Source organism: Bufo bufo, chromosome 8 (assembly GCF_905171765.1).
Source record: "Bufo bufo chromosome 8, aBufBuf1.1, whole genome shotgun sequence".
Lineage (NCBI taxonomy): Eukaryota > Metazoa > Chordata > Amphibia > Anura > Bufonidae > Bufo > Bufo bufo.
The window spans coordinates 19,155,984-19,181,703 of NC_053396.1; the positions used below are offsets into that span (position 1 = coordinate 19,155,984).

Sequence of the window (25,720 nt, forward strand, 5' to 3'; positions counted from 1 at the left end):
GATAGGCGGGGCGGAGTTACAGCGATCCTAGGGGCGGGGCCTGAAAGTCTTCCGCCGCCATCTTTGTTGCGGGCAGGAGCACTCTATTCCGGGATACGTTACCGCCCACTCTGAGCTGACATCAGGGTTGGATCCCACCGTGCACCTGTATGTATTCCACGGCCTCTATGTCTTGTGTTTTAGGTGGGTTCAGGGTACAGTTGGCATTGCTGGTAGACAAGGCCTGCTGCGCCATGATAGGTGGCATAGAAAGTCACATGGTTGTTGATTCCTTAGGGGCGCTCAGAGTGGTCATTAAAAGAAATAGAAATTATTATTTTTTGTTACCATGACGACTGTGCGGCATTGACCTCTACGCAAGAAGAAGGTCTTGTGACGCGAATCATGGAAAGCGATACAGACCGGTGGAATGGACTGTCCGTTTTTTTATTAAAATTCAGTGCACAAACAAGAATAGAGAAAAGTTTTGCGGAAGTTGTGCCACAGTGGCATAGCATGGCACCGGACGCCATAGCGTCATTTACATAGTGCCAACGTATGCCGCTGCTCTGTGCGGAGCCCCTAGGTCCTGTGTGCTGTCAGATAGGTTCCGTGTACGGCCTAGAGGGGTTGACTGCTTTCATAATGAGACCAGACACACAAGTCGGTTTCTTGAAAGCCATCTTGCCAAAAACCCATAGGCATTTAAGAAGAAGTAAAAGCTTCCCGAAAAAGATTACACCTTCGGGGCCGATTCCAACTCAGAACCAGCATAGGCTGAAAGGGGAGCTTCTAAACTGCCGTTCTGCGGTTAAGGGCCCTTTCACACCTGCGTTGTTCTTTTCTTCCGGCATAGAGTTCCGTCGTCGGGGCTCTATGCCGGAAGAATCCTGATCAGGATTATCCTAATGCATTCTGAATGGAGAGAAATCCGTTCAGGATGCATCAGGATGTCTTCAGTTCCGGAACGGAACGTTTTTTGGCCGGAGAAAATACCGCAGCATGCTGCGCTTTTTGCTCCGGCCAAAAATCCTGAAGACTTGCCGCAAGGCCGGATCCGGAATTAATGCCCATTGAAAGGCATTGATCCGGATCCGGCCTTAAGCTAAACGTTGTTTCGGCGCATTGCCGGACCTGATGTTTAGCTTTTTCTGAATAGTTACCATGGCTGCCAGGACGCTAAAGTCCTGGCAGCCATGGTAAAGTGTAGCGGGGAGCGGGGGAGCAGCATACTTACCGTCTGTGCGGCTCCCGGGGCGCTCCACAGTGACGTCAGGGCGCCCCATGCGCATGGATCACGTCATTCATGCGCATGGGGCGCCCTGACGTCATTCTGGAGCGCCCCGGGAGCCGCACGGACTGTAAGTATACTGCTCCCCGCTCCGCCTCCTACTATGGCAACCAGGACTTTAATAGCGTCCTGGCTGCCATAGTAACACTGAAAGCATTTTGAAGACGGATCCGTCTTCAAATGCTTTCAGTACACTTGCGTTTTTCCGGATCCGGCGTGTAATTCCGGCAAGTGGAGTACACGCCAGATCCGGACAACGCAAGTGTGAAAGAGGCCTAGAATGCAGCCAACATTATCTAATAATCTAGACTATTTGTGCCTAACCGAAACGTGGTTTTCGGAGGGGGTGGATCCTATGTTGGATGAATTGGTCCCCAAAAAATGCATTTGCCCTGCGTGATTTAGCGCAGGGCAAAAGAGGGCATCGGCGCATGAACTGCTCCAATGCTCATGTCAGGGGGGCTGCCAGGGTGAAAATGGAGGTATGTCCGGGTTACAACCCCTTTAATGCACACATGGCTCATACATCTGGTTTGCAGCCATCTAGTGGACAAAAATATGTACTACAGAATGTTCACATTAAATACACTCACCTAAAGAATTATTAGTGCCACCATACTAATACGGTGTTGGACCCCCTTTTGCCTTCAGAACTGCCTTAATTCTACGTGGCATTGATTCCACAAGGTGCGGATAGCATTCTTTAGAAATGTTGGCCCATATTGATAGGATAGCATCTTGCAGTTGATGGAGATTTGAGGGATGCACATCCAGGGCACGAAGCTCCCGTTCCACCACATCCCAAAGATGCTCTATTGGGTTGAGATCTGGTGACTGTGGGGCCATTTTAGTACAGTGAACTCATTGTCATGTTCAAGAAACCAATTTGAAATGATTGGAGCTTTGTGACATGGTGCATTATCCTGCTGGAAGTAGCCATCAGAGGATGGGTACATGGTGGTCATGAAGGGATGGACATGGTCAGAAACAATGCTCAGGTTCCCGAGTCCTTAAGGACCCATGACGTACCGGTACGTCATGGGTTTAAACCACGATTGCGGCGTGGGTTAATCGGGACAGGATGCCCGCTGAAATCATTCAGCGGGCATCCTGTCACAACGCCGGGGGGCGGGTCATGTGACCCCACCGTCAATTCAGACCTGCAGTTTGCGGCTTTACCTGCGGTTGCGACGGCGATCGGGCGGTGCCATCAGGTCCCCATGCGGCTGTAGGAGGGGCCCGATGGCATGGAAGGCAGCGCGATGTCTAAGGAAGGCATCTGCGCTGCCTTCCGGTGAAGAGCCTGTGAGATCCAGCCCCCTGGATCTCACAGGCCCCGGAAGCTGTATGAGTAATACACACAGTATTATTCATACAGCCAATGCATTCCAATACAGAAGTATTGGGATGCATTGTAAAGGTATATACCCCCCAAAGTTCAAGTCCCAAAGTGGGACAAAAAATAAAGTGAAAAATAAAGTTGAAAAAATAAAGTTTTCCCCCCAAAAAATTAAAGTTTCAAGTAAAAATAAACAAAAACGTCATTTTCCCCAAATAAAGTAAAAAAAAAATAGGTAAAAAATAGGGGGGGGGGGGGAGTATACATATTAGGTATCGCCGCGTCCGTATCGACCGGCTCTATAAACATATCACATGACCTAACCCCTCAGATGAACACCGTAAAAAATTAAAAATAAAAACTGTGCTAAATAAACAATTTTTTTGTCACCTTACATCACAAAAAGTACAACAGCAAGCGATCAAAAAGGCGTTTGCCCACCAAAATAGTACCAATCTAACCGTCACCTCATCCCGCAAAAAATGAGCCCCTACCTGAGACAATCGCCCAAAAAAATAAAAAAACTATGGCTCAGAATATGGAGACACTAAAACATCATTTTTTTTGTTTGAAAAAAGCTGTTATTGTGTAAAACTTACATAAAAAAAAAAAGTATACATATTTGGTATCGCCGCGTTCGTATCGACCGGCTCTATAAAAATATTACATGACCTAACCTCTCAGATGAACACCGTAAAAAATAAAAAATAAAAACTGTGCTAAATAAACAATTTTTTGTCACCTTACATCACAAAAAGTGTAATAGCAAGCGATCAAAAAGTCACACGCACCCCAAAATAGTGCCAATAAAACCGTCATCTCATCCCGCAAAAATCATACCCTACCCAAGGTAATCGCCCAAAAACTGAAAAAATTATGGCTCTCAGACTATGGAAACACTAAAACATGATTTTTTTTTTGCTTCAAAAATGAAATCATTGTGTAAAACTTACATAAATAAAAAAAAAAGTATACATATTAGGTATCGCCGCGTCCGTGACAACCTGGTCTATAAAAATAGCACATGATCCAACCTGTCAGATGAATGTTGTAAATAACAAAAAATAAAAACGGTGCCAAACCAGCTATTTCTTGTTACCTTGCCTCACAAAAAGTGAAATATAGAGCAACCAAAAATCATATGTACCCTAAACTAGTACCAACAAAACTTCCACCCTATCCCGTAGTTTCTGAAATGGGGTCACTTTTTTGGAGTTTCTACTCTAGGGGTGCATCAGGGGGGCTTCAAATGGGACATGGTGTAAAAAAAAACAGTCCAGCAAAACCTGCCTTCCAAAAACCGCATGGCATTCCTTTCCTTCTGCGCCCTGCGGGGTGCAGTTTATAGAATGGGGTCATGTTTGGGTGGTTTCTATTATGTGAGCCTCGCAAAGTGACTTCAGACCTGAACTGGTCCCTAAAAATTAGGTTTTTGAAAATTTCAGAAAAATTTTAAGATTTGCTTCTAAACTTCTCAGCCTTGTAACATCCCCAAAAAATAAAATATCATTCTCAAAATGATCCAAACATGAAGTAGACATATGGGGAATGTAAAGTAATAACTATTTTTGGAGGTATTACTATGTATTATAGAAGTAGAGAAATTGAAACCTGGAAATTTGGTATTTTTTTATAAATAAAAATGTTTTTTTTTTTACTTCAATCTTACCAGTGTCATGAAGTACAATATGTGACGAAAAAACAATCTCAGAATGGCCTGGATAAGTCAAAGCGTTTTAAAGTTTTTAGCACTTAAAATGACACTGGTCAGATTTGCAAAAAATGTCCAAGTCCTTAGGCTGGTTTCACACGGGCGTTGCGGGAAAAGGTGCGGGTGCGTTGCGGGAACATGCGCGATTTTTCCGCACGAGTGCAAGACATTGTAATGCGTTTTGCACTCGCGTGAGAAAAATAGCGCATGTTTGGTACCCAAACCCGAACTTCTTCATAGAAGTTCGGGCTTGGGATCAGTGTTCTGCAGATTGTTTTATGTCATATATCTTCTATATGAAAGAATCTTCATATAAAAGAGGCGATAAAAAAAAAATATATAAAAATTATATTATCCTTCAGGCGGACATAAAAAACGCCTCTTTTTATCAAGTATCTTAATTTGATTTGTGCAAGCAGTGAAACAAAGGAACAATTGTATATGTAAAAATATATAATTGTTTATTATAAAAACAAAGAATATAAAAACAATACAATTGCAAAACAAATGATGAAGTTACAACGTAACATCCAAAATGTACCACACGGTGGTGTTCGCACACCCCTATCTGATCAGCACAGTATGATTTATTGATTTATGACAACCAGTGTCATACTTTTAACAAACGGACTCATATACCAAGAGAAACTTAGGATCTTCTGTTATCAAACAGGCTATAACAATAAAACACGGATTTACAGGAAAATAACTGTTATCCCTTGACTCTGTTTTCCTATGACCAATCAAAAATATATGATATTAATATGATAAAATATTCAGCTCGGCAATCAGACTAAGGAAAATAACTTTCCAAGGGTTTAGTCCTCTTTTCAAATAATGTCAGATCTTCCATTAACAATATGCATCTTTGCTAAGAGAATAATCAGCCTTATATATTCCCACAGTATGGGAACTCTTGGCTATATACCGAGAGAAATATCTTATTAATATCATGAGTAGTAAACAAAATATACGTTACCGGGTCAAAGGTAGACAGAGTTCAGATGGGACCAGTTCTGAAGAACTTTCCTAGTAATCCAAAAAGAATAATCCAAGTTTCTTCTGGTAAAGTTTTTCTTTTTGATTGAATGAATGGATGGATCAATGGATATATGGATCTTTATGGCTTTTTTTAGATCTTTGGATCTTTTGATCTCTAGCTAGCCTTATGCTACCCCGCACACGAGTAATTATTCCCCCCCTTATCTAAGAAGCATCCCTTTTAAATTAGGGATTCCCAATCAGGTAAGGTGGGTGTATTCGCATGCTAATAACATCATGATGTCATATCAACTCATAATATGGTATAGAACAAATAATGAAATAATATAATATTGTCCATCTGCCTCCAGATGGCACTGCGGTACTGTAGATGAACATCACAACTTTAAAGCATTAAAATTAAATATCTAATAATACTTTCACAGGACTTCGTTGACTTTTCTTACTATAAATCATTGAGGAAGGTCTTTTCCTGACACTTTTAATTACCTATATCCTGGACTTGTTGGAGTTGACTGTCTTCTCCTATCTTTTTGAAATATAGGTTGACTTGATGAAAATTTTATATAGCGGCTTTGATGCTTGGCATCGGAACTTGTACATTTCACTTATCTACATCCATGAATAACTATTGTTTTGAAATACCATTTTTATATCCCAGAAATCCAATTAACATAAACTCACTTGTTTCTGTACCTTCTACAATACCCTCTAAATGGTAAATACATGGTATGACATATATATAAATCGATACATTGTTACACATAGATAACACATTATATGAATTATTGATTAACATATGTTGTAAACTAAATATAATATGCAGAGATATATATATAATATAATTATGAATATATAAATTGAACCTCATACAGCAGGTGTGCCTCAAGGATATGAGTCCTTATCAAGTAACCTTGTTCCCTCCAGACAGACATGTCTTAGGGAGTTGACTTACTCCTTACAGATGGTCCCATATCTTTAGCAATAACTTTTAAATACAATGTCCGTTTATGTTCACATATATTTTTTTATATAAACTGAACTTGCCATGAACTCATCTTGGCTTCTTCAGCCACATAATAGAACTTTGGTTCAGGCTGATTTTATTCTTAAAGGCAATGAGATGAGCATTCATTTTGATTATAATGTCATTAGATAATATTGTATACGTATGAAAATGCACAACAATTATTTTCCCTTATAACATGGTTATAAGGGAAAATAATAGCATTCTGAATACAGAATGCATAGTACAATAGCGCTGGAGGGGTTAAAAAAATAAAATACATTTTTAACTCACCTTAATCCACTTGTTCGCGCAGCCGGCATCTCTTCTGTCTTTAACTGTGAACAATAGGACCTTTGATGATGTCACTGCATTCATCACATGGTCCACATAACCCCTCCAGCCCTATTGTACTATGCATTCTGTATTCAGAATGCTATTATTTTCCCTTATAACCATGTTATAAGGGGAAATAATAATGATCGGGTCCCCATCCCGATCGTCACCTAGCAACCGTGCGTGAAAATCGCACCGCATCCGCACTTGCTTGCGGATGCTTGCGATTTTAACGCAACCCCATTCACTTCTATGGGGCCTGCGTTGCTTGAAAAACGCAGAATATAGAACATGCTGCGATTTTCACGCAACGCACAATTGATGTGTGAAAATCACCACTCGTGTGCACAGCCCCATAGAAATGAATGGGTCAGGATTCAGTGCGGGTGCAATGCGTTCAACTCACGCATCGCATCCGCGCGGAATACTCGCCCGTGTGAAAGGGGCCTTAAGGTGAAATAGGGCTGAGTCCTTAAGGGGTTAAACCAATTTTTCTAAAACGGAGAACTATATAACAGCCTGTTAAAACCAAATGCTAAAAACATTGTAGCCGCTGAACCAGTTCCCAAAACATTGTTCTGGCCATGATGTGATTCATTTCAGAAGTATTCCCGTCAGTTCATTTGATAAAGTCCATCAGTTTCTTCAGATCCTTGGTGATCCTTCCATCGGGGGCAGTGTTGTCCGGAATGTAGATGCAGCAGGAACCTTCAACGATTTTGTAGCCCTCTTCTTTTTCCTGCTGTCAAGGACCAGTCGGTTTTGTAGAGTCATCACTGGAAAAGAGCTCAGTTGTTTCGCCATTCCCTTTGCAGCATCACAGATGTTAATCCTACTCGTCTCTGTAGGGATACACAATCTTAATAACTTCCAATCGAATTGGCGTTAATCCTACTCACTTCCCATCATGAGGACCCCTGGTCACTACTCATGAGTCTTCAAACTCTGGTCAGAGCTTGGTCCAAGACTCTCTCATCAGAGCTTGGCTGGGATCCAATTCTATGTCATGGATATCCGACTCAGCTATCTACCAGTTTCCGCTTCTTTTCAGTACGTCCTACCACACAAAGAAGGAATATTTAAACGGGTTCTTTCATTCTAAAGAACAGATCAGCTTTAATTTGAACCCTTCTATCGCGAGAACACCAATTCAACTCTTGAGAATCCACTTGGGGATGTTTACACCTTTTTGAGCGGAATTTTGGTGCGGACAGCAGCGCTGAAAACCTGCTGGCAGCCGCATCCTCTTTGCCTCTTGTACACCTTAAAGGGGTTGTCTCATCTCAGACAATGGGGGCACATCGCTAGGGTATGCCCCCATTGTCTTATAGGTGCGGGTCCCACCGCTCGGACCAGCACCTATATCGAGAACGGAGCCCCGACTGTGGGAGAGAGAGCACTGTGCATGCGCAACCTCCCTCCATTCATTTTCTATGTGGCCACCAAAAATAGCCGAGCACTGGCTGGGCTATTTCCGTCAGGCCCATAGAGGTGAATGGGAGTGGTGGCCGGTCATGCGCGGTGCGCTTCCATTCACTTCTATGGGGAGAGTGCTTGGTAGTGGCCGGACCGGAGTCCTCCAATCACCACTTTGCCCGATCCGTTCCCGATATTGGTGTGGGTCCCGGCGGTGGGACCTGCACCTATAAGACAACGGGGGTATATCCTAGCGATATGCCCCCATTGTCTTAGATGAGACAAACCCTGGAAGGGCTCATTAAGATGACCGTGCTGTGGTTTGGGATCCGCAAACACGGATACCGGCCATGTGCATTCCGCAATGCACAGGGCCGACGTTATTGCCTATTCTTGAATAGGACAGGCGCTATCTTTTTTGTGGGGCCGCGGAACGGAACAAAGGATGTGGACAGCACACAGTGTGCTGCCCGCATCTTTTGCAGTCCCATTGAAATTAATGTTTCCGCACCCGTTCCGCAACATTGCGGGCCCATTCATACGGTGGTGCGAATGAGCCCTAATGGGTTGCGATAGAGGTGCCTTTTCTGTGCCCATGTATGTCTCTGAATTCATATAGAGGAATCAAAAAGTTTTTCATTCTGATTCCGTACAAATCTTACAAAAATGAAATAATCCATTGTGCCTAGGACAACATTGGTGACCATATTAATGGCTGTATGTGTCATATGACCAGGTCGGGGGGCAATAAGTTCATGGTGGTCGTACACGCACGATGTGGCCACAATGCCGTTACAGTTGTATAGCCATGGTCTCAGCGTACCAATGTCTGATCGGTGGTAGACCAACCAATATGGATGAAGTAGTAGTGGAGCATGGTAAGCTTTGTGAAGCTTTGTTTACCGATTGGTTCTGCTTGGATTTCTTTGGAAGTTGGTCCATCCATTATATTCTATGGAGACCATGTAGCCAGGTGGAGCTGACTGGAGGCTCAATACTGGGAGGAACAATACTGGGTAAGCCACTACGTTCTAGCCAGTGGCCTCTGATGGGATAAGCCACCAATGTCTGTTCTGAGACAACCCCTATAATCAAAGCTAGAACCTTCAGTATAATTGCCCTGGGGTTAGGACATTCGTAACGTGTTCTCACGATGTTCCTCGCCAAAAAAAGAAATATTGATGCATGTGGCACCATGATGCCAGAGTTCTGTATGGCTTCTTAACCAGAAGATCTCTCCACGTCTAAAGTGCATGTGCACAACGTCAGTATATGAGCTACAGTGCACATTCCGTTTGACAACAATGGGGGTGTCACGAACTGTGGATGTGGGTCCACTTTTTCAACCGCCCATGAGTGGTAGGCTGCTGGCCCACAGGGATCAGGACCACCAGAGGAACTAGGCTAGCTCGTGGTCAGGAACTGTTTGAGGTCAGGTCCAGAAAGGAACGGATTATAGCTCAGATACCAAGGTAAAGCAGATGTTCAGAACCTAGTAGGACCTGTATTGATCAGGCAAAGAGTGAGACAGACGAGCAGGTATTTATAGGGGAGCTGATGAACTAGTCAGCAGTTGGACAGCAACGTAGAGCAAGGAGAGAAAGGCTAAACCTGAGGTGACATACACTGAACTAAGCTCCTGTTCACACATACACACCAGACAGACAGACACATACATAGCAAGTGGAGCGGTGGACACAGGCCGCCAGAGTAACAGAACCCCTCCTTTCTCTATCACTTCTTTGGTCTGGAGCCGACATTCCTTTACTCCGTACAAGCTGTTAGAGCAGATGGGAGAAACAATACAAGGAAAACATCTGGAATATTGGTTACAACAGACTGGTACAGCAACTCTGTCCATTCTGGCAGCAGAATCAGCCACTGGTACTCCAGAATAGGGAGGCTTTTTACTCTGGACAGATTTTTGCACAACACTCCTCGCCGAGACATGTTCAGACTTAGGCCTCATGCACACGACCGTTGTTGTGTTCCGTTACGCAAAATGGGGTTCCGTGATCCGTTTCCGTTTTTGTTTCCGTGTGTCTTCCTTTATTTTTGGAGGATCACCAGACATGAAGGAAAGTAAAAAAAAGTCTAAGTCAAGTTTGCCATGCAAATGATAGGAAAAAAACGGACGCGGATGACAATCTTGTGTGCCTCCGCATTTTTTCACGGTCCCTTTGACTTGAATGGGTCCGCGAACCGTTTTCCGTGAAAAAAATAGGGCAGGTTATATTTTTTTGACGACTGGAACCACGGACGCGGATGAAAAATGGTGCATTAGCTGAGTTTTCAACAGACCCATTGAAAGTCAATGGGTCCGCAGAAAATCACGAAAAACAGAACAACGGACACGGAATAAAACTGGTTTTTACTGGATCCGGCAGGGTTCAGCAAAAACGCTTCCATTACTGATAATACAACCGTCGGTTATGAACGGATCCGGTTGTGTTATCTTTAACATTGCCAATCCGTTTTCTATTGTGCCAGATAAAACGGATCCATCTCCATTTACTTGCATTGGGGGTCATGCCGAAACCGCATCCCAGGACGGAAAGCAAAATACAGCATGTTGCGGTTTGCTCTCCGGTATGGGAACGCAACTAAACGGAACGGAATGCATTTTGGAGCACTCTGTTCTGTTCAGTTCAGTTTTGTCCCCATTGACAATGAATCCATGTCCTTTCCTTTTTTTCGTTGCGGACCGTATGCGGAACCATTCATTTCAATGGGTCCGCAAAAAAAACAGAAGTTACTCCTCGTGCATTCTGTGTCCGTATGTCTGTTCCGCAAAAAAATAGAACATGTCCTATTATTGTCCGTATTACGGACCAGGATAGTACTGTTCTATTAGAGGCCAGCTGTTCTGCTCCACAAAATACAGAATGCACAAGGACCTCATCCGTATTTTTTGCGGATCCGTTTTTTGCAGACTGCAAAATACATACGTCGTGTGCATGAGGCCTTAGTTTGGGCTTTGGACACGTGGGGGGGTTACTCAGAAATGGCAACAGATCTCCAGAACTCTCCTTGATAAAGACATCTGTACAACAAACATACACTGAACAAAAATATAGAGGAAACACTTTCGGTTTTGCTCCCATTTTGCATGAGCTGAACTCAAAGATCTGAAACATTTTCTACAGACACAAAAGACCCATTACTCTCAAATATTGTTCACAAATCTGTCTAAATCGGTGTTACCCCGGGTTCACACCTGAGCGTTCTGAAAGGAGCGCTCTGTATGCGGGATTGTACGGGCAGTTACAAGCGCGCATACAGAGACAAGCGAACACACATTGTCGCGCGTTCCCGAAAGTCTATGTACGGGAACGCGCGACAAACGCCCAAAAAAACGCTCAAGTACTTGTTTGAGCGTCGGGCGTTTTACAGCGCGATCGTACGCGCTGTAAAACGCCCAGGTGAGAACCATTCCCATAGGGAAGCATTGGTTTCTCCTTGTTGTGCGTTTTAAAGCGCGTAGGAACGCGCTGTAAAACGCTCAGGTGTGAACTTAGGGTAAGTGAGCACTTCTCTTTTGCCGGAGATAATCCATCCCACCTCACAGGTGTGGCATATCAAGGTGCTGATTAGACAGCATGACAGAAACACCACGGAAGCACTCCGTAGGGCTTCCGTTCCGCATCTCCGTGATTGCGGACCCTTTCAAGTGAATGGGTTCCGCATCCGTGATGCGGAGTGCACACGGGCCGGTGCCCGTGTATTGCGGACAACGTTCGTGTGCAAGAGGCCTACAGCAGTGGTTAAGGCGTTTCAGGCGGATAGACACGCTGTGCACAAAATCCAGCAGTTGGTCATGGTGGTCACTTGGCGAAACTCATCCGTAGTGGATCAGCAGGATCCATGGCCTGATCAAACTATTACGATCTGTGGATGTGCATCCACTGTGCTAACAAGTAGTAGGCTGCTAACCCACAGGGATCAGGGACTCCAGAGCAGAGTACCAGAAGAACCAGGTTAGCTCGTGGTCAGGAACAGGGTGAGGTCAAAGTCTAGGAAGGCAACTGTCAGAATAACGACAGGTAAACGCATTATAGCTCAGATAGCAAGGTAGAACAGAACCTAGCAGGACCTGTATTGATCTGGTAAAGGCCTCATGCACACGACTGTATGTATTTTGCAGTCCGCAAAAAACAGATCCGCCAAAAATTCGGGTGACGTCTGTGTGCATTCCGTATTTTGCGGAACAGGACAGCTGGCCCCTAATAGAACAGTACTATCCTTATCCGTAATGCGGACAATAATAGGACAAGTTCTATTTTTTTGCGGAACGGAAATACAGACATATTAAGTAACTTCCGTGGGTTTTTTTTGCGGACCAATTAAAATGAATGGCTCCGTATACGGTCCACAAATAAAACACGGAAATAAAATACGTTTGTGTGCATGAGCCCAAAGAGTGAGGAAAAACAAGCAGGTATTTAAAGTGGAGCTGATGGACTAGATAGTCACCAGCTGGACAGCAACACAGATCAAGGAGAGAAAGGGCGTAACCTGAGGTGAGATACACTGATACATGCGAGTGGAGAGGCAGGCAGACATGTATTTCATTTAGGCTCCATTCACACGTCCGCAAATGGGTCCGCATTCGTTCCGCAATTTTTGCGGAACAGGTGCGGACCCATTCATTTTCTATGGGGACGGAATGGATGCGGACAGCCCACAGTGTACTGTCAGCATCCGCATTTGCGGAGCGCGGCCCCGATCTTCAGGTCCGCAGCTCCGCAAAAGATAGAACATGTCCTATTCTTGTCCGCAGCTTGCGAACAAGAATAGGCATTTCTATAGGGGTGCCGGGCGGGTGTGTTGCGGGTCCGCAACACACCACGGACGCGTGAATGGAGCCTTATTCAAGTGGTTCATGTACGCTATTAGTGAGCTCTTGCTTTGTCGGACGTTTAAGAGCAGCCATGTTGTCACTCACACGTTTGCCGGCCGGAGTGGAAGAGCAGGAGTTGTCCTCCAGCCTAGAGAACAGACAGGAGCGGTAGGTGAAACGTAGCTCATAGGGCTGCATTTTGTAATTTTTTTAGGCCGTCTGCAGCGTTTTATACTATTATTGCTGTCTTGTGGTAGATCTTGAAGGTGCGTATTATTGTGTTCATGTCCAAAATACATGCAAAGGTGTCCATACCCTTCCCTGTCGCCTGGGGAGGCAATGTAATGTATTATTACTATAAGTTCTTGCAAATAAGAAACCGCCATCAGCTTTGTGCGTCAGAGATGCAACTATTCTACATAATCGGTGTAGTTTAGGCGTCATTTTTAGGTGGTCTGATTGCTAAATTTTGCATTGCTCTGGAGCAGACCGCTATTTACAGGGGAACATACACTATTGTGTATCTCCAGCCTCCTTCCCCCTCCCCATCATGCTGTCAGTGACGGTCATATTCAGAGGCAGAGTGGCTGGATCCGTGGCGATTGCACATAGACCGTGGTACAAGCGACGCTATAGCTCCACTGCTAACTACGCTCATGTGAGTATCTCTTACTAAGTATTCTATAAGGGCGGGTCAGATAATCTCCCTCGAAAAGTATCATTGTGTATGTGGTTAGTATGTCCTTGTCATGTTATACTTTAAAGCGTACAGTACGCTCACCCATGAGCTCCATTTTGCAGGTATTATAGTCCAAAGCTGCGTTCACGAGGCTTCAGAGCTGGATTCTCCCAGCCTTCTAAGCCTTGTCACTCTCTATAGAGAGTTTTTTTCTGGTAAATGTTTGCTGTTATGGCTGACCGGCACTCAATACTGGGCAAAATATCTGCTAATGATAACATTTTATGAGTGGCCTTATTTTTTTACCTCAGCATGCAAACAGTTTGACATGCTGTTTTTACCAATCAGCACTTGATTCCAGGCAGAATAGTTGCAAATAATACCATGGGCTACTTGTTTTGCCCCTGAGAGTAATCACCTGAAGGAGATCTGGCCGCCCCTGACTTACATCCATCCATTTTATACAAGTGGCTTTATTTTTTACCTCAGCATGCGAACAATTCGATATGCTGTTATTGCTGACCGGCACCCGATACCATGCTATCTGCCAGTGATGGCATAGCTCACTTGTTTTGCCCATGAGAGTAGTCACCTGAAGAAGATCCGACAGCCCCTCGTGTATGTCCATCCATTATATACGAGTGGCTTCATTTTTTTACCTCAGCATGTGAACAATTCAATATGCTGTTATGGCCGACCAGCGCTCTATCTCTGGCAGAATATTTGCAAATGATAACAAAGCTTACTTGTTTTGCCCCTGAGAGTAATCACCTGTAGGAGATCCGGCAGCCCCTGACTTACATCCATCCATTTTATACAAGTGGCTTTATTTTTTTTACCTCATCATGCGAACAACTTGATATGCTGTTATGGCTGACCCAGACATCCCAACCTGCAAAAACTCATTTCAGGGAGGTTTTCTTTTTTTTTTTCTTTCACAAACTTTTTATTACATTTTCCAAACATATGCAGTATCTGCACACTCTGCTCTATGGTGTGGAGGACTGGGCTCATTACCCTGCCCCAAATTATCCTATTTATGTATATGATTAAAGGGATTCTGTTGCCACCTATAAGCCCTGTGAGCTAAACATATGCTCATGTCCAGGGCAGCATTCGGATTTCTAAGGTGGCCTTATAAAAGCTATTTGTGGCTTTATTCTGCGGAAAAACAGGTTTTACTAACCTGTCAATCATTGAATTAAGGTGCCCAAGCAGGGGAGGTCTGTGGATGCATGGTGCCCGGCCGCACGCATCGCCGTTCGTGCCCAGCGCCGCCTTCTACTCCTCAGTGCCGCTTCGCCCTCTCCCTCCCTCCCCCTCCTCCTGCTTTGAGATCCCGCGCGTGCGCACAGGCTCAGCCTGATGCGCCGTTGCGGACTGCTGGCATCTGCTTCTTCTTGCACTGTGCGCACGCGCCGAGAAGGGGACACTGCTACAGGTTGCCGGAAAGGTTTACTGCGAGTAAACTAGAGATGGGAAGTTCGGATCTTTCACATGAATCGGTTCATTCGCTGAGCTGACAAGAAGCAAGTGAACCGAAGCTTAGGTTGCACAATGCGCATGCGCGGATGCTTCGATTCACTTGCTGAGTCGGCTCTTGGTTTGAGTCAGGAAGTTTATTCTTTAAAACCCTGTGTGTAATTATCTACCCCACTGTAGGAAAAAAACAAGCATCCAGGGGGGTAAATTTAATACTGGGGTAAATAATATAATTAAAATGGAGGGTTAAATGTGTAAATGTATTTAAAAAAAATACATCTCTCTCAATAGTTCTATAGCTACTGAATGAGACAGAAGGAGGGATGCCTTTAACATATAGATCTCCTTGAGAAGCCAATTTGACCCTAAAGGGTTAATTCAACCTGTAATCTAAACTCTGTCCTGTCACTTCTCTTCTCTCTCTGCTCTGCTATCAGTAAACCTTTCCGGGATATATTGTTTCACATGCGGGTGTCAGGGAGCCGCTATCTAAAAGCGGGAGACTCCCTGAACATCCGGGAGACTTGAGATCCCTGCTGACGGCACCCAATCCCGGGCGTAATATCTACCAATGATCTACCACCACTACCAAAATCTCTGTAGTGCTTAAAACAATGGAAAGGTGGTTAGACTGATCCATTCACCAAAATACAGCTTATTATAGCCCATTGTCCTACAGGCCCTATATACTAGTAAGATGGCGGAGTGGCGTGTGATGGTGGAGGTCCCTGTGTGCGCCTCATGTGCTGTCCTGAAATGTCACATTGGACTCTGTTTACGACACTCCACTTTTAGCTTGTACTCGTGAACTATAAATTCTGTGGGATTAAGGTCTCTGGAGTAACAAAGCCCCGAGGAGACTGTAGACACATCCTGCACACATGCCGTCGGCGGCCATTTTACTAATCAGCCTGTCAGTGACATGGGAAAATATCTGTTCCCACAATTCTCATGTGTTATCCCGGCTCGGATGAACAGATGTTGATGTGCGTTGACGACACAATGTACATTTTGGGGGAATTTTGAGATAATAGAGGGGGGGGGGGGTAAAGTCCTCCGATTGGACGGTGTCTATTGAAATCAGTGGTCTAGTGGACCATTTATAGGTATAGTCACACAAGGCAGTGTGGTGCGGGAGACAGTATTTTGTGACTCGGGTGGGAGTACATTGTCAGAACGAAGGGAAATAAAGGGGTTCTCCAGGAATAATTTTAATTGACCGCTAGCTACCTGTCCTACAATGTAAGTAGGACTGGTTGCTTCCACTGGCCTCACTACACCCTAGGCTCTAGCACTTGCATATACTACATATTGGTGAACGTTCCTGTCAGGCTGCTCAGCCATGACGACATATGGTAGGCAGGATCACATCATTATCTGTACAGCAGTGTAGTGAGGCACCGCCCCCCAGACATCTCTGCAACTGGCGGCAACCAGTCACCCTCACAGTCTAGGACAGGTTGCTGGCGGCCATTTTAAATAATTTTTTGCATTAAAAAAATTATTAAACTGACAACAACAAAAAGAACATTCTGTTTGTAGTGCTTTATATACTTTACTATTGTGCCTGGAAAACCGCCACAAAAAAGCAGCGTTTGTCCTAAAATCGCTATACGTGACACCACTCTTAAAGGAGTGTTCCAGATTAATACTGGTGGCCTATTGTCACGGTCCCTCCAGCGAGAGAGGTGAGAAGATCGGATAGACTTGCTGTTTGACAGGCCTCTCTGTTTTCCTCTATGTATGTTGTTGTTTGACAGGATCTCACCTCTCCTCAGGTGCCGCTCGTTATCAGTGGTGAGGCTCTATTTAGATCCGCCTCACACTGCTGACCATGCGGTTGATAGTTTCTGCTTGGAGTTGCTAGTGCTGGTTTGTCTTAGATCTCCTGCTTCTCCATACATCTCTAAGCTAAGTACTTGTGGCCTTCACTGTTTCTTATTATCTGGAGTGTGTTGTTTCTAGGCCTCAGGGAGACGCAGGTTCCTTCATTCTGGAAGGAACCAGCTGTCTCATCCCCTGCTACCTATCCTAGGGCTCGTCAGTTTTAGCAGGGCTTTAGATATCCGGTGTATTTCCACCATCAGGCTCTGCTAATACTGGCAGGAGTTAGGGAAAGGCCTAGGGATTACTAGGAGGTCACCATCCCACTTCCTTAGCTTTTGAGGCCTAGTTTGTTGTCTATTCGTTGTGGTGTGTATTTGGTGTTTTCCCTTCCCCTTAACCTGTGACACCTATCTTCAGGATAGATGATCAGTGGGGGTTCCGACATTCAGCAGCCCCAGCCAATCAACTCTTTGAAGGGGCGCGGTGCTCGGCCATAAATGCTTAGGCCAGTGACATCATGTCCGTCGGGCACATGACCTAGGCGCATCTCAGTCCCATTCAAGAGAATGGTCCTGGGTTGCAATACCAAGCGCGGCCACTATACAATGTACAACGCTGTGCTTTGTAAGCAGTGAGGAGGATGGAGCGCAACAAATCACAGCGCAGCTTTCATTTCTAGCAGAGCTCTTGCAAAATGAAAGCTGCTCTGTGATTGGTTGCTGTGGGAAACAAGGCTGAGTCTACAGGGGGCGGCTGCCTGAATTAGTGCCACCTTTGGCCACCACAGGTGGGCTAGGTTGCTGCTGCTACATCATGACCACAGACGTGGAGCCCCAGACGGTTTTTATGATTGCCCCCCCCCCCCCCATGTGTTTTAAAGAGAAACTCTCCCTATATTATGGTATTTTAGATTATTTTTAAAAAAAAGCAGTGAATGTTTTTGTAATCATTTTATAGAAATTAATAATGTCCAGTTTTACTGTAGGCTGTAAAGCGAGATGATTTTTTTTTATATTTTTTTTCTCCAGCCTGCAGTTAGCTGTTTTGCCACCAGATGTCAGCACATGCAACAAACACATACTGCATGTAAAATGGATGTCAATTGTGTCCCTTTAAAACATAGGGCTGCTGGCCAATAATGGTAGAGGGCCAGGGGCGTAGCTATAGGGGGTGCAGAGGTAGCAGTCGCTACCGGGCCCAGGAGACTTAGGGGGCCCAAAGACCCTTGGGGTGCATAAGAAGACACCAGTATTACAGAAAGTGCATGCTGGTCAAGTTACACCTTTGGGTCAAGGGGGTGCCGTTTCAATTTTTGCCTCGGGCAGCACGAAGGCCTTGTGCTTCCTGCCCCTGGCCACAAAGCACTGAGGGAAGGGGGGCCCCAAGCTGAACTCTTGCACCATGAGCCATTAGCTACGCCCCTGTAGAGGGCCCATCTAAGAGCCATGTCCGCACTGGAAACGGCTCAGTAGCTGATATAGATGTGCCAGGAATCGCATTTGACTTGTGCCCAGTAGTTGTTTTGTCCCATGTTACTAATTAACCCTCCTTCAGGACTCGTTGCCCATCTGGGTCACGTTACCTCGGGGCGCATAGGGCACCATTTCATCAGCTCCAGTGTCCACCACCCTATGGCCCCCCTTCAAGAGGGCACGGAGTTGCACGGTCTAGTGCGTGCATCATAAAGCTCGTCTGCTCTGCCAGCCATGCCCTCACATTCTTTAGCTTTCGCAAAGCCCAAAGTCCAGAGTCTGCTTTTCCTGACTGGTTCCTTATGGAAAGGGTGGGGGGGCCGAATCTCTTCACAACCTCAGAGGAGGGGGATTCGGAGCTGCCTCTCACCGCTTTGTGCTTTTACTACCCATGTACAGGACAGAATGGCGAAGAGGATCCATGCCCGGAGACTGGAGGGAGTGGACGAAAACATCTGGTGAGTCCAGCTGAAAAAGTGATAACTAATTTCTTAGATATATCTGTTCCTGGGAAAGCTGGGTGACGCCCCCGCGTGAGTTACTGCAGCCATATTCATTCTTCCCCCAGGAAATTATATTGCTATGGAACAAGGACTCCTATTTACAATGATTTTCCTTTTATTATAGGGGGCGCTCTTGATTCACGTCGATCAGATTTGATCTTCCTGATCAAGACAGACGTCCTATGGGATCCTAAGATCCTTACCACCGTCAGAGATGCCTTGTATAGTACTGTATATTGTCAGGCACCCATTGCAGTAAGGAAAAAAAAAAAGGGCATCGGCCGTGGGTCAGCTGCATGCGGATTGCGGAACCATTCACTTGAATGGGGTCCGCGATCCATCCGTTCTGCAGAAAGATAGAACAAGTTCTATATTTTTGCGTAACGGAACACCACGGAAGCACTCCGTAGTGCTTCCATGGGGTTCCGTTTCATGCTTCCGTTCCGTTCTGCACTGCATCTCCGGATTTGCCGACCCATTCAAGTGAATGGGTCTGCATCCGTGATGTGGAATGCACACGGCTGGTGACCCGTGTATTGCGGAACCGCCGCAGAACGAATAAGAGGCCTTAGGCAAAGTAGGTGGCTGCCTAAGGTGTATGATGAGCGCTTCTGGAGAAATGCCATCTGAGGGGTGAGTGATGGAAAGGGAGGAGATAAAGGAATGGCACAAGGGCTTTGGGTGTTCCTTGGGCACCTAGAAGCACATCCCGCTATAGTCGCATGTTTGGGATAAGAGGCACGCCCTTTAAAAATTAGGATTATTGTAATGGTAATAATATGGGTCAACATCCAAGCTCTGGTCCCAACATCTCATGTCTCTTCCAGGGTGGAGTTCGTCAGCCTCGCTAACCAGTATAAAACTGTGAATCTGGGGCAAGGCTTCCCCGATTTTTCTCCTCCAAGTTACTTGAGAGAAGCGTTTTCCAAAGCCGTTACCGATGAGCACACCTTACTGAACCAGTATACCAGAGCCTTTGTGAGTATTACAACCGCCATCCTCCATGTCAGTCACTGCCTAGAAGTCGTCAGTCATCTCTTCAGGTGTCCTAATGAATGGACATTTCCATATTTATTTGGCAGTCTTCATTGCCGCCACTGGTTCTCTACGCTTCGGTGGTATGGTCATGTTACTCACTACAGAGCAGATGACAGCACACAACAAAAAAGATGGCTCCTATTATATCCTCCACCCCCAGTCTCAATCATGTTTCATTACAGGGACACCCTCCTCTGGTAAAGGCCCTCGCCCAGTTGTTTGGACCACTTTTTGGACAAGAGCTAAATCCTTTAACTAACATCATGGTGTCAGTGGGCGCATACGGTGCTCTTTTTTCTACCTTCCAAGCTCTGGTGGACAAAGGAGATGAGGTAACATGGCATAATATCACCCGGTATATTATATGGATTACCCTCAGTTCAAGGTTAGGTCTCACTGCAGCAAGTAGAGAAAGTTAATACAAGCCACTTACTAATGCATTGTGATTGTCCATATTGCTTCCTTCATTTTTCCGGTGTATTCAGCCGGAACTCTGTTCAGGAGGCGTGGTGCACGCGTCCGAGATAACAATCTCGTATATATTAGAATAAAAGACCGGCACTCACTAAATCTTCTTGCGAACTTGGGCTCGGATTGTGCGCCGAAACGCGCGCCACAGAATTGTACTTTATATGTGACGATTAAAGCCTAAGTTCGCAAGAAGATTTAGTGAGTGTTGTAACGGAACGCCTAGCACCCTGACCGGGTACCTCCATCGATAGATGCTCCTAGTGCTTCCAGAGGACTCCAAGCACTCCACTTGACACCGTCGGCGCTGCAGACCCCACGATCCGCCGAAGCTTGGTGGAGATCTCGCCGTCTCCTACCCACCCTGGACCTACGACAAGGCTCCAGGCTCCAGTGGGTGAACCTCTCCTAAATGCAGAGACAGGAACCAGGAACAAGCTCTTACAAGAGCTTATACTCAGGGGAGTATTATGATATAGCAATGCCCAAGAGTGTAGTTATCCCATTCCCCAAACATGAGCCAAAACTTCATGAAGGTATAAAAACAGGAACTCTCTTTATTTTAACACAAGCATTGATTTATACACATCTACCAACAAGGTTACCACCCACAGGGTTTTGTAAAAACAGCCAATAACCACGTACAATACACTCAGACACTCCCACACAAAATCCTCCCCTCTGCCCGCGATAGAATTACCTCACACTGGGTTGATTCAATCATCACAGGCAGGCGAATACACAATATCCTCTGTCCTGGAGACAACCGAGAAGTAATTCAATTATCTCTCAGGAAAAGGACATCGCCAGTACACACAGAGAGACAATGGAACAGACCTCCCTACTCAACGTATACAATGTCCCACCCTTTTCAATACACATAGACATTTCACATCCCAAAATGGCCCGAATTAGACCAGGGTTCAAGTTAGTCCAAGTCCTTTGTGAACAAATGAGGCCTGGCTGATGAGAGGGCCCATAATCCTGGGGCAAGAGGCTAGTAGCCAGGCCCCTCCAAAACCCAGTGGCGAGGTTGGTTTAGCCACAAGTGTTGACTCATTTTTCCATCACATTATACACTTCTCGTTTCTGTGGTTATTCGGACCACCCTGCAGTCCATCAGTGGTGGTCGTGCTTACACACTATAGGAAAAAGTGGCAGCCTCTCTGGTGGCCGGGACCATGGGAGCGCACATAGCCTGGTTCTTTTTCCTATACTGAGCAAGCATGACCACCTCTGCCGGATTGCAGGGTGGTCATAACCATAGAAACAAGAAGTGTATACTGCGATGGTAAAACGAATCCAGCCAGCAAAGGAGGCAATATGGACAATCACAATACATTAGTAAGTGACTTGTATTCACTTTCTCTACAAGATAAATGCCACTTGCTGAAGAAGTGGCCGACTCTTCAGAATGTATGCTTCTTCCTGGAGTATGTGTATCTGGCCTTGATTGAAGAATTCTAGGAGCACAGATGGGCGCGTCTATCTTTCCCCAGTTAGGCATATCATAAGCAGTATAAACTGCACCATTTCTTAACTTTTTAGCACTTTTCTGGTTTCTTTAGAGTCTTTTTTTTTCCTGCTGATGGCTGCTTCCCTCGATGCAGGGGCTGCACTTATACTACATTACGATTAGCTAATGTAACACGAGGGCATAGACTAATAATCGCCAAAATAACCCAACACATTAATATGTCAAAGCAGAAAGTACAAAAATAGCAAATGGCTCCTGATCATTGAAGGGGTTGCCCCAAGATGTAAACAAATGGAGCCTCAGATGAGCACCGGCAGTGGTGCTCCATTCATTCTCTAGGAGTACAGTGCATGGTGGTCTCGGGCAGGATGGGGTTTCACCACCTATGCTCTACCGCGACCCTCGTTCTTGTGATTGGTGGGGGTCCCAGTCGTCGGACTTCAGCCCCTTTAAGGAGGTAAAGTAACGAATATGCACCTTCTTCTTTCAGGTCATTATCATTGAACCCTTCTTCGACAGCTATGAACCAATGACATTAATGGCCGGCGGACAATGTGTATTTGTTTCCCTGAGACCTGTAAGTGGTTCCATTTTTCCATAAAATACCATCCCTTATACTCAGGGGAGTATTATATATACTATCATACTATAAATTATATGGTATCATATAAACAGATATTAATGGGGTTGTCCACTCCTTTACAAGTGATGGCCGATCCTCAGGATAGGTCATCATTATCTGATTCAGCCAGGGTCCTACACCCTGCCTAGCTGGGTGCCAGAACTGCACATCTCCATCTATTGTGCAGTAGACTGGACTGGTCCCATAGAAGTGAATGGAAGGAGCGCAGCAGAAACCAGCTCCATCCATTACACCACAGATGGAGCTTTGTAGTTCTGCTGCTGACTTCCAGCATCAGAACTACTGCAGAACAGCTGATCGGCGGGGATACAGTGTGTCGGACCCTAATATAGGCCATCACAGGAATTGTATAACCCTACATTGCGTCCTGTCATTTATACCTTTCTTATTGCCTCCTCTCGTACAGCAGAAGCCTGCAGATGGTGGGAAACCACTGAACAGCGGTGACTGGCGTTTGGACCTTGCTGAGCTGGAAGCGAAGATCAATAAAAATACTAAAATGCTGGTGTTAAACACCCCAAATAATCCACTGGGCAAAGTAAGTGAGAGTGAGGGGATCTTAGGCGTCGTTCACATCTATGTTGGAGGTTCCATTAGAGGCCTCCATCAGAGATTCGGTCAAAAATGGGGGTCAAAATAGAGCAGCGTGTAGCACTATGTCTGGTAAATGGTAGACACCATGATGGAGACCTGACAGACCACAGTGTAGTCAATGGGGTCCCTCAGGCACCATTGGTGTCCATCATGTGATGGATCCATCTTTGGCCTGCCTACAAGGGAACAGAGGAACAGAATGCCCGCACATGTATGTTATGGTATCTCAGCTTAGTATGATCTATTATAAAATATTTGTATTCGGTATGCCATGTAATATATAAAATGTCAATAGGTGATAATAATTATGATCCACAGTATAGGTGATAAATATCGGATCACAGGGGGGTCCAACTGCTGGGAACCCAGTGATCCCAAGAACAGAGAGTCCCTGAGGATTCTCCTCTCTGGATGGAGCAGTGGTGCTTATGTTTGTCCACCCCTCCATTCATTTCTATGGCACTGTATATGCCAGCCGCATAGGTGTGAATGGAGTGATGGATCAGCATGTGCACTACCACTCCATTCAGAGAGGGGACTCTGTGACCCCCTAGTTTTCGAGATCGTCGAAAGATTTCCAACAATCTGTGATGCCCCTATCCTTTTGTAGCACACTGAGGGGCGGATTGGCCATAGACCTCACAGGGAAATTTTCTGGTGGGCCGATACCCAGGGGGGCCGCCTGCCTCCTTACGGCCGACCAGTGGAAATTTTTGGGGATGTATTTTGTGCTGCTGGCGGCAGTATTTTGTGATGGACTGTGGTATTTGGCTCTGTTGGGGTGGTATAATGTGCCAACATATGGCATTGCTGGCCCTGCCTTTCATCAGTTTGGACCCAACTACAAAACGGGGCCACTTTTCGTATTTTTTCCAGGGCCACTTTAAGTTCCCAGTCCGCCCCTGAGCACGCTGCTCTCATTATTGCAATATATCATCCAGTTGACAATTGGACCCACGTCCTGTCTGGTTGGGCCTTTGAATGCCTAAATGAAAGGTGTTGTCCACTTTAGACAACGCCTTTTTGTCAGAAGGGTCTCATGCTATTAGGGTGTCCCACTGCTGGGATCTATAATCACTGGGAGAACTGAGCAGCTAGTGTTCAATCTCCCCACAGCGCAATCACAGGGGAAATGGAGCATTACACATTCCTTATCGAAACCCATAGGTTCATATTGGAAATTGTATGGACGTACTGGGTCCTCCAGTGCAAGAGACACTCTTCATAGCCGATTCCTACTGGACTTTGTCTAATATTTTCCTTGCTTGCTTTTTGTAGGTATTTAATAAAGAGGAATTGGAAGAAATTGCTAATATTTGCGTGAAATATGACCTACTGTGCGTCTCCGATGAAGTGTATGAATGGCTGGTGTATGACGGGAATCAACATGTACGGATTGGTGAGTATGAAAGTGGAAGTACAAGCATCAAAGGGGATGCAGCAGATGTAGGGTCCTAAAAGTGTGGAAGATCCGAATGATGGGACAATTTATGGTTGTATTGTGTTTCTGGCTCTACATTTAGAAATATTTAACCTTCTTATAGCTCCAAGTGCCATAAAGGAGTTACTCCCGACTGCAGCCCCTACAAAGAGCAGGAGGTGCACATCGCGTGATACTGGTGCCAAGTCAATGTACAATACCGAAAACCTCTCTTGCATAGGAGCTTTGCTGCAGAAGCTTCTGACGTTGTACAGCTGCCTAAGCAGCAGTACCACCCAGTCTACTGGCTGAGTATCTTGCTGTCATGGCTGGAGACATAGCCAGAAATAACTAGTGGGTGGTACTGTAGGTGCGTCTACTTTGCAGATCTTCCATGTCCTTAAAGGCTATGTACACCTTTTGGGGGTAAATTTTTTTTATTATTATTATTGCATTTTACTCATTTTTAGCTAATTTGGTCTTTATTAAAAATATGGCATCCTTTTTTCTGTACAGAGCTGAGATGCTCTAGTAGCACGCTTTGGATTTTCTGTCTTTTCCATCAGACCAGGAGCAGACAGGCTCCTTATCTCTGCTCTCTGACATTATAAACACTCATTATAGCTCAGCTATTACCTTACTGATAAAAATGTGGCTTAAATAAGTGTTTATGACCTCTTAGTAAATTAGAGATAAGGTGTATTAGATGACTGAACAAAGTGAAAGTACCAGTCACACAAACCGTTAACCCTTTGTGACAGAACAGCTCAATATTTTTAATAAAGGCCAATTGAAAAAATGAGTAAAATGCAATAAAATTGCCTCCGAAGGTGTACATGGCCTTTAAGGGGCTGCACACTGCTTTTGCTTACCAACTGAACTGGCCAAGAATATGATAGAGATGGATGCCTCATCTGTCTGCAGGGTCTACAGGCTTTAACCATGCCTCTGTTAATATCCCCAGCTAGCCTTCCAGGAATGTGGGAGAGGACCGTAACCATTGGAAGTGCCGGGAAGACATTTAGCGCCACTGGATGGAAGGTGAATTTATTGACTTCATGTCACACTTTTACAGCTGCTGCGATATATGTGGCCATTAAAGGGACACCAAACTTCTAATTTATGTTATCTAGGTGCATTACAGTGCAGTCTATTGTGTCTAGTGCTCTTCAGTGAAATGAAGGTGTTCATACACAT

At 45.2% G+C, this 25,720-nt stretch overlaps 1 protein-coding gene across 4 annotated transcripts in view; it reads left to right on the forward strand.

Moving 5' to 3' along the window:
* Positions 1–62: 62 nt before the first annotated feature.
* Positions 63–25,720, forward strand: part of KYAT1 (kynurenine aminotransferase 1) — a 31,864-nt gene continuing 6,206 nt past the window's right edge. Inside the window, exons 1-8 of one of the 4 annotated variants that reach the window (XM_040404937.1) lie at positions 63–147; positions 18,780–18,838; positions 19,711–19,861; positions 20,104–20,253; positions 22,357–22,443; positions 22,916–23,047; positions 24,382–24,502; positions 25,488–25,564. In XM_040404937.1, coding sequence (XP_040260871.1) covers positions 18,786–18,838; positions 19,711–19,861; positions 20,104–20,253; positions 22,357–22,443; positions 22,916–23,047; positions 24,382–24,502; positions 25,488–25,564 — 771 coding nt within the window. In that variant the 5' untranslated portion in view covers positions 63–147; positions 18,780–18,785. Of the gene's footprint in view, positions 148–13,455; positions 13,579–18,522; positions 18,839–19,710; positions 19,862–20,103; positions 20,254–22,356; positions 22,444–22,915; positions 23,048–24,381; positions 24,503–25,487; positions 25,565–25,720 lie in introns of those variants that run through there. The other 3 variants (XM_040404936.1, XM_040404935.1, XM_040404934.1) reach the window with 3 other exon arrangements.